At 41.6% G+C, this 17941-nt stretch overlaps 1 protein-coding gene across 1 annotated transcript in view; it reads right to left on the bottom strand.

Annotated features, from left to right (window-relative positions):
* Positions 1–17941, bottom strand: part of AUTS2 (AUTS2, activator of transcription and developmental regulator) — a 566981-nt gene that overhangs the window by 402862 nt on the left and 146178 nt on the right. Inside the window, exon 5 of the mRNA XM_026063639.1 lies at positions 15729–15764. Coding sequence (XP_025919424.1) covers positions 15729–15764 — 36 coding nt within the window. The remainder of the gene's footprint in view (positions 1–15728; positions 15765–17941) is intronic.

Genomic DNA, 17941 nt, shown 5'->3' with positions numbered 1-17941 from the left:
AAGCAGCTGATGGAGCACCCAGTGCGGTGGGGGGGGAAATACCTACAGCCAACACAGCTAAAAGACATGAGATGTGTGTAAGAGATACCTTCAAGCTCCATAGTTCTTACAATATATCATATGATACATTATATATCATATCATATATCATGATCTCTTTCAAAAATCAGCACCTGTCAAAGAGGACCAGTGCAAAAACATTATGCCTCAAGAAGGACTACAATTATGTGGATCATTTTTTGATGTAAAGAAAGGTCAGCTGTAATAGGCTCAGCTGAGAAAGAAATTTAAGAGTACATGAGAACATCAGTTCTGCTGTGCACAAACTCCTACAGCAAAACAAACAAAGAAAAAAACTTCCCTAACAAGATAGGCAGAAAATATGATTTATGAAGTACGTCAGTCAGTAAAGGACCTTTAAAATATTCCCTCATCTACTAACTACGTCCACTACTCGCTAAGTAAGACAGGCCAGACCATCAGCTGGAAACATCTGGCACTGTTCTGGCGAAGCCAACAGAACCAGACTGATGAACGTCACTTTGGTGTCGGATCCCGGACCTGCACGGTTATTGCTTTGAACCCTGTGCCTCTTCCCACCCATCAACGCAATGACTAATGGCTAGGGACAGCGACTGTGAAAGGGCTTCTGATTTTTAAGATCACTTAGTTATTCACACACTTTTTTGGTGTGACATCTTTTCCTTTCCAGCAGTTTATATTTCCATCCCAAACTTTAGAGTTAACTTCTGCTATGAGTTTTTTGAGGCAAACACCGTCAATGTACATAACCAGAAAGTAATGAAAGAAGCTCTCAAGTCTCTTACTGCAATCCTTCCACACTACCAAAACAGAAGTCATTCTGGTTCTATACGGAAATTTAAACCAATACGTTTTGCGCTTCATGCCCAAACCATCTCCTCTGTGTTTCGTTACAATCTCAAAGCTCTGGCTATGGCATCTGTGCGATTCATGATGCAGGAAAATATTCCAGCATATATGTAAAAGCTTTGTGAAACGCAGCATGTGACTAATTAAAATTAAATCAAGTCACCTTAATTCAGAGAAGGATAGGCTTTAAAAATAGGTATTTATTAAGAAACGGAATTTCTAACTAGTATCCCTCTTGGTGGTACAAATATCCAACATAAAATAAATCAAGAGAGCATCTTGGAGAAAATATTAAAATAGCATACAATTTGATAACACTGCAAAAAAGCAATCAAAGCAGAGCACAGCAACAAATTAATAAAAAAAGTTATATATCCAAACCAGACTAAAAGTAATTTTGTAAGTCAGCAGTTAAAAATTTAAATAAACACTAATTTAATCTACTTTAGATGCAGCAGTCAATAGATGAAATATTTTACTGCTTTCTCGCTATATGAACACGCTCAGCTGATAGGAAAATCAAAAAAGGAAAGAAGGAAAAAGCACATCCCCGCTGAGGCCCTAAGCATTGCGGAAAGCATGAACACAGAAGCACAGGAGAGAAACAGACCTCCTGGGTCAGGGAAGCTGGTTTTCAAGGGAAAACAGCAAACGGGAGTTTTGATGCAATGACCTCTAGATAATGGTTGCAACATATTTTCACTGTGCTACCTTTCCAAGCACTTCTCGGCAGCACAATCATCCTTTTAAAGGGAACAAGCATTTCACATTCCTCTGCGCTGACTCCCCCTGGGCTATGCACAGAAAGGAAATGATTAGTTCCTCCAGAGCGGTGTCCTGTAGCAGAAGGAACAAATTTCCTGGCAATGTGGAATGAGGGAGAGAAAGATGGAAGAAACAGAACGGGGTGTCAATGGAAATTCTGGAGATTATCACTTCTCAAAAACCTCTACGTTTTAATTGTTCACATACATATCCCTCCTTAACATCAGGTGGAGGACTTTGTTCATGAAGGTCCCTAGAGAGACCCCAGAGAAGTTTTAAGGAACAAAGCTACCAATAGCAAAAGAATAATGTTATTAAGTTCATACGTTAAATTAACACATGCCATTGTCTGAGTCAATGACAGCATGAGTAACATAGCTGTCTTATATGCTGTTTAAAGCTTTCTTTATCTTTTTAAACATGTTGCAGCAGGAATGAAGTCCCTTCAAACTTACATTCAGGTATACGGCCAAGGCGATGTTTTCAAAAAATAAAAAAGCGGACTTAAATTATGACTACTATAGGCATCTGGACTGCAGACAGGCAAAAAAGGACTGTATGATTGGGCACCAGGCTGAGAAATGAATGAAAAAATTCCTAGCAGGTTTATAAAAATCAAACAACAACAGCAAAGCAGGTAGAAGAAGAAACGCTGGGAACTTGACTGTAAAAATGAAAGCAAGAGGCAATGGCTGACGACTACAGGACCAAAATTAATAAACACGGGCTCTGACTCTGAAAGTTACCTGAGCAAATGCCTATCATGTAAGTCATCCCACTGAGTTCCCTTTGCCTAAAGACAGGAACAACCTCGATAAAACTGTTAGCGGGTCAGCTCAACAACAGGGTTCCTTCCTTTCTTTCCTTAAATCTTTCCTTTAAATAGAGGAATGTAGACACTTGGACACTGATGGTTTTCCTATTAAATACAACAAAACTTCTACTGATTTAATCAGAAGACAGTCCCTTGAACCTATGAAGCAGTCTGGAAGAAAAACAGGGTGATCAGAAGGCTGCCAAGTGGCCTCCGGCTATTAATTCATCACGATGCTGTCTTTTTGTTTGCCATCTCTATAGCACAGGTAGTTTAAGTAAACAAAACACAGTGGGCAAACCAAACAGGTAAAATAATCTGCAAACTATCAGGAAGCACTGGGCAAACAAATGCTTCTAGGAAGGATGAGGAAGGCTATTAAGCAGCAGAGTGGGAATCCTAAGGAAGGGGCATGAACAGAGACAGTGTTTCTTCTTTCATCGGGGTCAAGCAGTGCTTCTACCACGGAAGAAAATAGAGTGTCATCAGGTGTCACTGTAAGAATACCTCCGAGGGCCTTCAAGGGAGAGACTCTGCTCTAGCTATTATTTGCAGGACTTTTTTTTTTTTTAACATTAATTTTTTATCAGCTTGGATGGGGAAAGGAAGGCGTATAAAGGGAGAGCGAGCCGAATTAATATTCATAAGCAACATACTGCAAGCATGCAGAAGAGGTGATTTGAGGCAGCTTGGAAAAGGACGGGAGAGACAGTACTAGAGACCTCCCGCGTCACGGGCTCGGCTCTCAAGCAGGAATTGCAACTTCCCTTTCCCCATCCACACTAAATATGGCCCTGCTCTGAACAGCTTTTGGATTCCCCACTTCAGGGCACTCCGGGGAGGAAAGTGCTTTGGCTGAAGTTCGGTGGGAGCAGGTGGCATTCACCAGCTGCAAGTAATTTAGCTCTTGTTGGCACCGCAGCGGTTCTTGGACTTCTCACAGTTGGTGTTCAGTGGGGAAGGGGGAACGGGGAGGGAGAAAACAAGTCCTCGGTGGTGTTTAACAGCATCCCGAGCTTCACGACTGGCTCTTCCAAGCTGGCAGCTCTAAGCAGGCAGCAGAAGACGTAGTGCTTTCAGAAGGTGCCTGGGTGGACTTGCCAGCACCGGGTTCAGGTTTGCTTTTGCTTCCGTTCTCTGCTGTAAAAGCACATCGCCTCTGACACAGCTGCCACTTCAAGGTGGAAACAACCCTGCGAGCCAGATGTTAATATTGCAGGGGAGGCAGGAAGAGGAAAAAAAGCATGTGGGCTATCACCAGGTGTAAGTGATCTCTCTGCAGATGGACCAGCTAGCATCAGAGCCTTTCAGAGAGCCCCATAACACACTCCTCTTCCAGCATCGGTGCTGCCAGTTCTCCAGCCTCTGCGCGTGCGTACGGAAACGCAGGCTGCAGTTGTTGGAAAATATCTGGGGCTACTGCTACTGCTGTGAAAAGCACAGCAGTACTTCAATTATTACATTTAATGCCATATTTCATCAAAGAAAAGAAAGCGGCGTCTGGATACCATCATAAGCGTGGCAATGCTATTAAACTGTTTGTCTGAACTTAGTGATTTCCATCTTCAGAAGCCATCTGAGAAAAAAAAATGATAAGAATGGGGCCAGGGAAGAGGAGGCAGTTCTCTTTTTCTCCTTTTCTCATTGGTATATGCACTGCAGCAGAGGGAAGAGGAAATACCAAGAGTAGCTCGTCTAAGGGAATTTTTAAAGGGGCTTTAAAAATCTTAAATCTCTCTCTTTTCCTTCCTACCCTTTCTTTCAACTGGGCAGCAAGAAAACCCCTCCCTCTTCCTTCAAAAATGATTCTTTAGGACTACAACATATTCCTCCTGCATTCGCCGATACAGTCAAGTTTGCAAGGTTTCTTTGGTTTCCAAATGGCACATGTGATGGTGTCATCACATGCTATAGTGACGCCACTCCAAACGTGAACTTCACTGTCTGAACCACTTTGGTACACGCATGTCCACAGGGTAGAACAGCCAATTTTAGCCTCCAAGTTCATCTCTCATCACCGTCCATGACAGACACCTCTTTCTCAGCAAATATTAGCATATGTACTTTGCTAAGGAAGTTAGCTTATGGTCTTTTATTTTAGCTGGTGTCTATTGTGCTGCTTGACAAGGACAATCTCTTTGCATCTACTCAGGTAAAACAGTTAGTCAATACTACTAATATTAAGAAGTTTTACTACAGTAATACCTAGAAACCTACTGGCCCAATGGACTGCAGAAACGCACAGCTAGGTACGGTCCCTGTGCTGTTACACAGGTAGCTGAATAAAATGAAGAGCTAAAACTAATTCCTAATAAATGTTCATATGGATTACTTTCTCTTCATTCACAAAAAAAGTGAATTTCAGTTTTCCTAGTAAATTTTTTTAAAGTGAGGCTACATACTACGGCCAACTCCACTGCTAGTAAATGCCAGCCTTGAGCTTGTACCAAAAGCAAACCCAGTAATGCAAAGAGATCTGCTGGAAACCCCTCTAGCTCCAGAGTGAACAGTTGCCATCTTCTAGCAAAGCCCGACATCAGATTTGCAGTAATGAAGGCTGCACTGATCTGATTGCATGAGGCTGAGGGCTCCTCATCATGATGCAAGATGTCTTGAAACAATAGCATTTGTTAGACTGAACGGCGGAGGTGGCATCCTCATCTCTCTGTGGGAGGGAGAGTTCAGAACATCAAGTGAGATGAGATTTCCGGAGGTGAATAAGCTACTTCAGCTGAATGCACATTAACCCTCAGGTGCAGTAAAGAAGAAAACATTTGCCCTGATTTTTTTTTTCTTTTCTTTTCAGGCTTACCATTGCTAAAGGAAAAGCCGTCAAAAACCCTTCCCTTCCTAATAGTATGAGAGCAGTAATAACCTAATAATGTTTTTTCTTACGGACAAAGTACCTCAAAATATTTATAATGAACCATTACAGCACGCATCGCAACTTTACAAGCCTTCATCTAATTACTTCCACCAAAACAAACACACAAATCCTCCAGCTCCCCTCCACCACACCCAGGCTCTCAGAGCACCAAGCCTTCAGCAACCTTCTGCTGATGGACACTTTTTTTCAGGAAATGACACAGTGACATAGGTAAAAGGTGATTTAGATAGACTGCTGTGTCACAAATTGTCAGGATCTGATTTAAAGACCTTGCCTTTGTCAAGAAAGACAGTTGGGTGTCTGCTTTAAAGAAGTACTGGGAATATTTTCATCAAAGGTTTGAATTGAAAAACAGTGGGAGGTAAATACCTGAGATGTTGCCAAGAAAGACCGCTATATCCGTGCAATTACCATTAAAAGGGGACAGCAGTGGTTCAATGAAGTAATTCAATCTGGTGTCCTACATTTTATCAGACAGCAATTTTGAGTTCCGACATAAAAGGCTGAGAAAGAGGATTGGACTCTTTTCTATGAAATTCAGCCTTAATTCTTGCAATCAGGACATGCGTTCCCTGCTTCAGGTGCAATCGTACCATCCCCCCCGAGCGAATCAAAAGGGGAATATAGTAACACTTGCCACAGCGCTAATCATTCACATAGGAACAATCTGTTCTTTGGGCAACTCTGGGGATTGAGTGCACACAGTAATAGGAGAAGGTTTTTCCTACTTGGCTTTCCCTATTTGTTTTTTCTTACGTTCAGGTTAGGCAGGAGAAGAAAAAAAAACACATATTGTTTAAAAAATGAAATAATATGATGTGGCCTAAATTAACCAATGTATTCTTCCAAAATATGAGAAAGAGAGGGGGAGAGAATATTCCTGCAGAAAATGGCAGAACTAAAACACCGTTGAAGCTCACATCACCAAAACATCATCACATGGCTTTCTCCACATCATTAATCCATCCATATACATACACCTGCTTTCCTAGAGCTTTTTCCACCATCTTTCTCCAGATTAATCCTTTAGTTAGTCCAGTGACACAACTGGTGTTTTTTGAGGTCAGCAGCTTTGCTCTGCATTTCATATCCCCAAAGAGGGCCTGAATGGCATGCCGCTCTTGTCATCCGTCATAGGATGAGCCCTCGTGTAATCCCACCACAGCACTTGAAGTTTTGCTGTCTCCAGCACAGCACCAACCAAAACAACCACTACCACAAACCCGCTTTGCAGGGCTGTCACTGGATTTTGTCCTTCTAAGTCCTTTCTGTCGTAACGCTCTTCATCATAATCCCTTATTTTTGCACAAGAGTGAACTATTCTGCAAATTCTCCAGTTAAAGAACGCAGAAATATTGCAAATTTTGAATCTTTAAAAAAAAAAGGAAAAGGAAGAAATTGCTCATTTTATATTTTCCTGATTAAAAACTCACCACAACCAGCGGATAATTCACACCAGAAGCAGTCTAGTGCTGCTCTATCCACTTAGATTACAAAAAAATTCCACAGAGTTCATACCTTGAGTATGAGCTTGAGTGTGAGGAGCAAAGTTGGCTCTTGCTTTGTGCAAAATGTGGTCAACAAGCTTTAAATACAGGGTTAAAATCTACAAAGCCAGGACTATCAATGAAGCACTCACTACACAGGAATCGCATATCCCTTTTTTCCCCTGAAATGAGAGTAAATCCCCTCTAGAGACCCAACACTACCTTTCCTCCAGAATATTAAACATACAATAAATACATTCAAAGCTATTGAACACCCTTTTTTTAATGACATGAAACTGAGACCCTTGGAAGATGGAGGCTTTGTATATGACAGCTTAACTGCTTGCAATCAAACTAATTTGCAGTACGATGACCTGAAATGAGTTTAAAAGCACCATAATGCATGTTTAGCAATCAGTGAAGCAATTCTTTATTATTCAGGTTCACATTTGCAATTTGTGTCACATGTTACGGGAAAGAGAAAGGGGGGAACACAAAATAATAACTCTGCTGCTTCACGAGAGCCGATGAGCAAAAAATATACTTGTTCTAGGCCAATGGCAAATACTAATACAGATAAACTACATGTAACATGGAGCATTAGAGAGACTGAACCTAGACTGACAGCAAATCTTAAGTCTTTCTGCTCCTCATATAAATCTTGTAATCTCCAGAAGAGAAAATGCTTATAATGGATCATGTCTTCATTTTTGTAAATTGACGTTTGATGAAGATTGTCTAAAATGATTTAGGAAGTTTACCTGAAACAGCATCAAAAATATGAATTGAGTATGACCCCAAGTTTTGACGTTGTAAATGAAACCCATCAACCACTTGCAACACTCCTGTCTACTGCTGATGACAAAAGTCAGAGATCCTTCCAGCAAATAATGCAGATTTTCATATCACCCATTCAAACATATAACATTTCTCATTTCCTTCCTCCTTTCCCTAGACCATCTCCATTCATCACATTTGTTATCCTTGGGCATATAACTGGGTTCCAGCAAGGTAAGTGGAGAACCGTAAGCAGAAGCAGGAGGAAAAGGGGCTGGCAAGAGCAAAGCATTTGGCAAAGAAATGGAACAGCAGCAAAAGTAACAACATGTGAGAAAAGGCAAGCCACAGGAACCACACAAAAGGGTGAAACTGTGCCTAAGATATATTATATGTAGATTTAACTGGGCAAAAAGTGCTTAATTCTAATAACTAAAGCAGGAGCGGGCTTGGACAACAAGGAGAGATAAGGCCTCCCAAGACAGCCACGTTTCCCCAGATAACGGAGGATCAGAAAGAAGCACACTAAGTTCACCGCTGCTCAATCATAAATGCTCCCTGGGGACATTAACTCCTCAATCACCAAATGCATTTCAGGTCAGTCCTTAAGAAATTAATCATTGCACTGTCCAGGTAGAAGATGAAAATCTGTGCTCCAGCAATGAGGGCGCAAACCTGAAAGATATGAAATTCTGATCTCAGTTAAGCTTAGTTAGGTAAGTCACTGCAGCTGTGCCTTGCTTTCTTTTCTTTTAAGATTTGGATAGTATCACTTGACCCAATTCAAAAAAGAACTGTGAGGATTACTATTTGTAAATGCAAAGCATTTTGTTCAATGATGTATGAGGACATACCATTCAGAAGGGTTGCAAAAATAATCCAACTTTCATTGTTTATGTTTTAAACACAGGTCTGAATATAGACCTGTCCTGACCAAATTCCAGCCCAGGCAATTTATTCTGCCTGCCAAACATTCCTCAAATATTGAACAGATAATATGAGCTTCTCTCAACTCCACAAAAATATGTAGTTTTATTCACCAAATACAGCTATTATGTTCCAGCTAGGATCATCATAATTATTAGGATGGAGGAAAACCACACATGCCTGCTTTGCTTTTGGTGTTCTTTCTGCTTTGATGATCATATTGTTTGCAAACTCTTTAATGAGTCTCAATTGTCCTTAGTATATGCTAGGAACAGCACTAGAGTTTATAAATACTGAAATTAATAGACCTAAGTTTGCTTTTATTACATGCAATGTACTTATTTGGCAATGACGATGACTCACTCATATCAGCTGTTAAGATACACTGCATTTTCAATGGCTCCTGGAAAATAGAAGACAACATCTAAAAGATTTCAGATAAAGAATGCCACGATTTCCTAGTCTCACTGCTCCATACAAACTCTGCTATACATGAAGTCTGCAAATACTAACAGGTAACGATTACCTGTGGAAAGATTTCTACTGGGAATCTTGCCCGCTTTTCTCAAATCCGAATTTACTATCAGAAGATTCATAACCTCTCTTGTTAGCTTTCCTTCTGCAATGAATGGGCACGCGGAGATTTTAAGAGAGTTAAAATGCATTTCAGTATACCCTTTGCGATAATAGTTGGTAAAGCTAATTACTCTGAGAAAATTGGAGATCATTCATTACCCTACTAAGCAAATTAGGATTTGTTAACAATGATTTATAGTGCCAAATGCAGGATAACAAGGATTGTCTTTTCAACTGTGTTCACAGATGACATGATGGTTTATTGACTGCGGTGCATCCAAACAGTCCGTTGCTGTAGAGCTTTTGTAGACTTCCTAGTATTTCAGATGGATACACACTTTTACCTGAGCAAAATACATCTAAATATTTGGTTTCTAAAGGTAAGCACTTAAGAAAACTGAGCAGCTTAACCTACCTTCAAGAACAATAACATCTTTTATCTACCAATATCACTGCATATGTGGAAAAAGTGGAGTAAAATATTATATTCCTTCTGTAGCCGCTGCAAGTTGTGTTTTTGAACCTACATCAAATGATGCTTTTGGTATCTAAGCTGCTTGTTCCTCTCCTACGGAAACTCAAGGGCCTTACTGCACCCTCTTGATCTCTTAACACTCTCCCCACCTGACAGGAGTCAACATCATCACAAAATTTGATCACCTCAAAGAATAAAACATAGGTATAGATTCTACTTGGGACTGCTGCCATTGCATATAGACCAGGAAAGGAAGGAAGAAAAATCTACTAGCTTCAAGGGTTATATCTGAGAGTACGAGCCTGGAATATCTGCTGGTATAAAGGATTCTGCATTTCTTCTGTAGATTATATCTTGGGTGAAAGCCAGTCCTGCTGCACAGGGGAAGAGCTGGCCTTATCTAGGGCACCTACTGGTTTTATATGGTCTCTATCCTAATACTGCTGGTGCTCCACTTACTCTCTTTGGGATGAGTTTTTGGAGCTCTGTGTAATGTAATGCACCATTGCACAACATAGTATCCCGCTGGCATGCTGCAACGATGCAAACATCTGCTGAACTGAACCCACTCAGGGCCAAATTGGATAGCACAACTGATTCGTTAGAGCCTTTGGAAATATCCTCATGATTTATGTTTGTCTGAGTCACCAGCCCATGTGCAAATCACAACCTTTTTTTATTAGTATTTTTTTAAGGTGGAGAGAGAACACTGTTTGGCAAAGAGTGTTCCAGGCACCCAAGTACTTCTTCCTCCCTTCAGCTCACCAAAATTATTTCTGTCACCGGCTTGTTACCAAACTGTATCCAGTTCTGAAAATCCACAAACTCTGTGTTTACAGAGAAAAAATTGCTTACTAAAAACAAACATTTAAAAAAAAGATCAGGAAACCCTCAGAAATTGCCACAAATAAAGGTGTGATAAGCAGACCACTCCAAGAAACGGAAACAAGTGGCCATAAACAGAGAAACTGTACATTTATCCAATGAATCCAACAATCTTGAGAATTTGGGTGGTCATTTAAAAATAAAATGCTCAGTTATTTAGGTTTTGATTTCTGTTCTATTTTGTGTTGCGAATCACAAACCCACCTCTATCCTTTAATGTGAATTTGGCTTAGTGAGATATAAAAGAAAAAAAAATAGCAAAAATCACTCTCTGTAGTTAGATAAGAGAAAAAGCTTTTACTATTATTCAAATTCCAACCATACTCCAAAACATCTCTCAACCTGCTGAAGTCACAGACAGCCAGACGATGTTAAAAATTCATATAACTCAAATTCAAATAACTTTTTTAAAAGCTAAAAAGTATTTTTTTCCCTAAAACCCTAACTACTTTTCCAATTATCTGATGTGCCTTCTCGATGAGATGTAATCTACCTTATAATCTATCTTTGATGAGAGACAACGATGATTTGCAATGCAAAAAAGTCAAAGACAACTGGGAGCTTTTTCAGGAAGTGTTTAGTTATGATTTCTTAGAGCACACCAATATTAACAGCATGCCCAAGTCTCTCTTCATACGCACCAACCACAGACTGGACCATCTCCACGGAAAACAACAAAGTTAGGCCACTGCAGAACTTTTATAAGAGAATTAGGCCAGATCTTTTCTCTTATCTCCTCTTTTCTGACTATAGATTTAATAACCTGTAGGAAGCATAGTGCCCACTCTGGCAAGCAGTGCCAAGTCAGGCGAAACAGATGGTGGGCGATGGTGGGAATTGCTTTTCAACAAGGTCTACTGAACGTATCCTCGCTTGCAAAAGAAGTTGTGCTGCTCCTAACTGAAGCTACAAACTCCTCAACAACTTTGCATCATTAACAGTCATTCAGTGGTTACTCAAACATATCCCACGGAAGGCGCCTGTTTAGTAAGTCTGTTTAATCAGCGGCATCTAAAAGGCAGTTCTCATCATCCAGGTACGGATGAGCTAGGCTGAGTCACTTAACAGCGATTCCCAGCCCTCTCCACTGACGTTACGGTGACGGCGGGTGGTTAAGGCTGGGTGGGACGAACGTCCTCCCCAGAGCATGTGAATTCTTCCTTTCCCTGATGTTTTCAAGACGCGTTAACAGAGAAGCAACAAAAACATAAGAATCCAGTCTCTCACTTTCCCATTGAGAAATTTACCTAGTTAGAGCATAAAACTAGCTAAGATTTTAGCCTTTGCCGCTACCGGAAGCACATAATGAATTGCTAAGATGGAATAATGATATAGATATTGGGAAAAGAGTCTTGTATTATGGGGAAGTGTCAGCTTTATAATATTTCCTTAAACACTCAGTGGTCTTGGGAAGCTCTTGCCAGAATACAAAAGGATCCAAAAGTAATTTCCGTGTTGTTGTAGCGCGGGCAGCATCCACAAATATTGCAGATACACGAGCCACCAGATATCAATCCGGAGCGCATGGCATAAGCATAGTTCTTAAAGGAGATTCCAAGTTTGACAACTATTGAGCTACGTACATGCTAAGAGACACGCCTAAATACACAAATCCTTAGCTCTTATACTAAAGTGGGGGAAAAAGAACAGTGACTGCAGTGAACAATTTTCCCATTACGGCCCATGTTACCCGTGACTACGCGTAGAACTGCGTGGATATAATGTTGGCTGCTCACCAGTTACATGTTAAATATGGTTATTCAGCTGAAAACATGCAGGATGGAAAAGTAAAATGTCCTTTGTGCTAGTAACGGAAGAGCAGAACGGCCTGACAAATATTTCAGACACTTAGTTCATATACCAACATGTCTCTTGCTGTAATTATCAAGGTCACTCCTGCTTACATGAGCAAGAGCAAAATCAACAAATTCAGATATTAGGCGTAAGCGATCACCAAAGCTTGCAGAAAATGAAATCAGCTCTGAGGCTTTCCATCCTATTTTTTACCGCAGCTAGTTCAGTTTTTTGCTCCATGTAAACAATTTTTAGATTCCTTATATAGAAATTTCCACGTAAAGCTCGTGTTTTTCTAAGAAAGCTGCAAAGCAACAAGACTAAGTTGACGCAAAGGATACTTACTCCTCCAAAGTCAAGGAGCAACTGATAGAGAAGTACAAGTCTTGGTTCGTCCAAGCTTTAAAAAGGAAACACGCTAAGGACAGAAAAGATAGCAATGCTTCATTAGTACAGAACGCATCTGCTTCCGCCATCCACGCTTGCTCTAGGTTCCATGACAAACGCATCATCTCAGCCTGCTTGCCCAAGCACTAAGCATAGAGCACCTGCTCTGCAGAGAAGGTGACCTTGCCCCAGCAGTGAAGACAGGCAGGTATGTGTTGGTGGAGAGGTATCGCTATCAAGAAACCAACGTTACTGAAGAAGCGGAGGGAGAAGGAAGGGGGATAAAGGCAATAATGAACCCTGATGATTAAAGTACAGATCCAGACAGAGGCGAAAAAAAAGATTCCATTAATACTTGGATTTAAACAGCAAATATTAGCTACTTTATCCATTCCTCAGTGCTCATCATTTCTGAATAAAACCTGCTTCCATCTGCTTTTCTGCTTTCTGTAGTAGATGTGCTTGGACAGTGAATCAATCCATCAGTCCATTTTAACTTACCTGGTACCTATGATGCTTTTGGTGTGCTACAGTATGGGGTATTTTGTAGTCTGAACTACCAACATACACCAATCAATCATTTCCCACAGACAAAAGCTTTATTATTATCTATTAAACTAAAAGCCATTGTTTTACTTGAGACTCTTCCCCAACGACCATTGTTTTGATGTTCTGGGATCACACTAAACACAGAAAAAACTATCAGTCTTTTCTAGTTAAAAGCTTTGTTTAAAAAAAAAGTCAATTCAAGTTCATATTCTTTTGCACTTCGATAATACAATAATTGCATTTATTGGAAACACATGCTATGTGGATCATTCTGGAGCATTTTTCTCATTGTCTGGTACTGCAAAACACATCTGGGTTGTATTTGCCCCATGTAAGTTAATAAGGGTACGAAGTTTTTTAAAACAATAAGCAAGATAATCCTAAAAACAAATTTCCAAAGTAAAAAGAAGAGAAAAAAGCCTCCGAGTTTCATCCAAAACTCTTTAAGTGTAAAAATGACTAAGATTAGAACGGAAGGAATTTTTTTCTAACTACTAGGCTATTAGTGAAGAAGGAAAAAGATATTTAAAAAAAATCTGATTACCATGACTATACATAAGAAAAAGTGCAGCTAAGCATATCATATTAATGGAACCTAATAAGGGATGTCTCCCCACCTACTCGGATCTGAATTAGCACGATTTAAAGTGCCAACATGTTGGCACTCGGAGACGTCAAGCTTCTTCTTGTTACTAAACTCCTAACTTGGGAGAACTGGAAACTTTAAAGCTTTTTGCTGGAGCATAGGGGATGTTGACACCTTCCAGATTTTCGCTTTACTGGACCAACCCACAGACAGTATGGTGCAAGAGAACAGCAGATGGCTTTTCTTCTGTTGCCTCTGCTTCCTAAATATGAAGCTGAACATTGTTCTTAAACCATGCATATTCAGCTCCCGCTATAAGAAGGCGGCGGCTTATTTATGGATGTTAAAGCCTTTCATCCCATGCTGTATGTGTCCCATTCCGGAGCATCTCTGCGTACACTCATGTGACCTGCATTTTAAGTGCCCAGACAAAGGAAAGTATTTCTGCCTAAACTTCGGAAAGACAATCAAGTTTCAACCTTCATACGAGATATACGTTGAGCTGTTCGACATTCTTCCTCCCTTCACTCCCTCACTCTTAAAAATACATACAATACAGAACAGGGGAAGTGCTGAAAAAAAGGAAACCATTTCTTTCTTGTTTCACAGCTTGTCTTACCTTCCACAGATCTGGGTTTTGCCACAATTCTAAAAAAAAAAACCTACCGCAAACCTTTTCCAATTGGTAATTCTCTCTTCAGACCTCCCCACTGGCGGAAGCATTAACATTCAGTCTGCAGAAGTCCAACGTAAATCCAGCAGGACATGGCACTTCTCCAGTTTGTGCTTGCATTTTTACACTTTACATGTGAGGTCACACGATACCCAGTTTAATCCCGTATCTTTCTTATAGGATCACAGACCTCTATGAAAAGAGACTAAATTTCACCATGTACTAATGAAAGAAAATTACAGCCTGGAAATCTGACAGGAGAGCCACAGAGCTTCTCCATCGTGTAACCAAATACCATATAGTTTTCTTTTCCCCAGAGTTTGATGAAAAGATAGAAGCAGGCTTTGATTATGCTATTAACTATACAGAGCAATGCCACAGAACAAGTCTCATTGCATTTTACTCACCTGTTTTTGGACATACATAATGATTTTTTTCTCCTACAGATTTCATGGAGGCAGAAAAGCAATGCTCGGAGAATATAGCCTAAGTTACATTCAGAGGGCAAGAGCAATTTAAATACAAATCTTGGAGGAAAATAAACAGTGCATTGGATTGACTGGAAACCACTTCTTATTCCCAAACTTATCTGCGCAAGTAAAAGATAGATCGATAGATTGATGGATATGGGAACGAACGGATAGAAAGGTACGAGCGTAGACTGTCCAGTCAATAAAGGGCATGGGAACAAAAAAGACGGATTGATCAATTATCAAACCAGTTGTGGCCCGATCCTCTTCTCTCGATGTAAAACGGAAAACTAGCATAAAGGCAGCTGTGTTTTCCTAGCTCATCTGTGAGATATGGAGCTTCTAACCACCAGCTAGGAATCACTATGTGATGCTCTCTGGACTGCGGTACACAGGAGATGAGACAAGACTCCCATAATGGCCTCTTTAAAGTCTATGAATCAACGAAAATTGGTACAAGGGGAAATCAAGATCCTAGCATCTCGGATTAGAGAGCTGATAAGACCTTGGTTGTTGTTATTTGCTATAACCGTGTAACCTAAATACTGTTGGAATTTATGTAGTAATTAATGTGACACCTGGTTTGTTCAGAAAAGCATTGACCGCGTGTCCAAAATACTACTGATACTGTATTAGAGGAGGGAGAAATAGAGAAAGACAAGTTAACCTATCAGGCAGACCGCGACTGGTTATTTATGCTGGTTTCCATACAAGAAGGCACTTTCGCTGCAGAAGTAACACTAGGCTGTTCGGAGGCACACGTGTGAAAGTCGAGATACACTTACAAAGTAGCCTGTTCCCAAGCTGGAAGGAGCTGAGCTCTGCAATAAAACACAAAGACAAAGTGGAAAGTCAGCGCCGGTTTTTAACACGTTCCAATCCACACAGCTCATTAGCGGCCCCTCTCCAAGCTTTTCATCGCCACATCACAGCCCCAACGCGCTGCCCCTTGTCATCTGCTACTGAAACAAACACCGCGTCGCTTAATTCTCCCCTTTACATCTCTCAACGACTCCGAGACGGTAACGTGCTATTTACTGAATTCCAAGCTTCCGCGGTGGACGTAATTGCCAATTTATTTGACAGGCAGCTGGGTAATGAATTAATGATGGCATTTCGCCCTGCGCTGAGACTAAACAGACACTCATCAGCCAGCCTCCCTGACACGCTGACATTCAATGCCCTGGACTCCAGCTACTCGGCTTTGTGGCCACAAAGGGGCAGGCGGGAGGGGGAAAAGGGGAAAAAAAGAGAAAAAAAAACGCCAAAAAACGGAGACCGACTTCAAAACAGAAAGCCCGGTGGGTTTGGATGACTTTTTCAGTGTATGACCTGGTTGCCAATTTATTCCCGCAAGGCCCTGCTCGGTACACACATAGCGCTTTTCTAAAATGAGACATTTTGTAAACATAATTAGTAGTCTGAAACGCAAAGGACGCGTGGGCACGGAGACGCCGCTGCAGTCAATGCGCCGTTTCCTGGAGAAACGCTTTCCCATTTGGACGGCCGCGCTGCCGGACAGACTACGGATTATAAAACGAAAATAAAAGCCAGGCGACAAAACCCCCTGCAACGTGAAGCAGGTTTCAAAGCCGAAACCCGTAAAAAGAATTAAAAGTCCTATCGCTACCGTGGGAAAATAATCAAAAAAGCTTGAAACGCTTCTCAAATAGGCATCTTGAAATTCAGTTTAGAGCCGGACCCGATCACGGCCGCCGCGTCCACAGGATTTGAGGAGATAAAGGGTTTTGCATCATTAGGTTTTAATCCAAACAAGGGGGATTACGCAGCAGGTTCTCCTGCAGACGTTGGCAGAGCCCTAAACATCTCGGTCGCAATTTAGTTCAGCGGCTCTTACGTTAAAGGGTGAGCTGCACCCAGGTGCTAGCAGCCCTGGCACCGAAGCATTTCGAGCCAGGCTGGACAGAGGACTAGGAAGCAACCTGCAAGAAGCAATTTTCTAGTGAAGAGTGGGTGCTCCAGGGGACCAGGTTTTAACTTGTCCAGCTCCACCTGTGTTTCAGTTCCTCGGCACAACCTCACTTCCAGGACCGACGTAGCTCTGCCATTACCAGGAGCTGCTTACGGGCCCCAAGCAGACTTGGCAAATCATTGGAAATGGGCAGAATTTGCATCGCCGGAATCACTGAGCCACTATTGCAGGGAAGCTAATAGGAAATTCTCTCAATTCCTGATCGTTCAGCGTATCGCCAACGGATAAGAAAATAACCCTCCAAATGGGGCTTACTGTGTCTTTTTACTGAATTGAGCATGGCAGAAATAGCGTGTGCCAAGAAATTTTAAATTAACAGCCACATTCATTGCAAATAATCAGAATATTACTGTTTGCTCACCAATGTACTACTAATAAGAGAGGTTCTGCACGTAGAGGAAAAAGCCTTCTGGTTTAAGCCGTTAAAAATTAAAGACATGGCAAGAGGAAACCTCCTTGGTAGTCTGAAGGGTACCAGCACCATATCATCAACAGACTTTGCTGGGACATCTTATCTGAACGAACAGGAGGGCTATGGAAATGTTGAAGGTATGTGGTTCCTGCCACTTGTTCCTCTCCATCTGACCAGCTGCAGCTACTGAAGGATGATAGACCTGTGGTCACCAGAGTGCAACGGGGCGCTCTGTAATCTTCAGTTAGTTCCCGAGTCCTTCTGGCCCAGCTCTCACTGCTCTAGGGCCATCACCATTCACCGTAAGACCCACCGGCCCCAGCACCGACGTCCCCGAACGCAACTGCAGCAGCAGCGCAGAGCAACGGGAGGCCTTGGGAAAGAGGCACTGGATTTGGGAATGGGCACCCGCGAGGCCCTCTGAGCTCAGCCAGGCTGCTCTGCTCTCCTCAACGTCCCTGTCACAGCCCCGGTCATCAGCAGGCCCTGCCAAGGACGGTCACAACTACAATGTCCCTGTCATGGGCCACTTCGGAAGGTTTCACGAGCCACTGTCAGCCTGCGGGTTCCAGCCGAATCCCAGTCGCCCTCTC

This window comes from Apteryx rowi, unplaced genomic scaffold (assembly GCF_003343035.1).
Source record: "Apteryx rowi isolate R43461 unplaced genomic scaffold, aptRow1 scaffold_20, whole genome shotgun sequence".
Lineage (NCBI taxonomy): Eukaryota > Metazoa > Chordata > Aves > Apterygiformes > Apterygidae > Apteryx > Apteryx rowi.
Note: the sequence above shows the minus strand (reverse complement) of the source record. Positions and strands in the feature narration are given on the sequence as shown.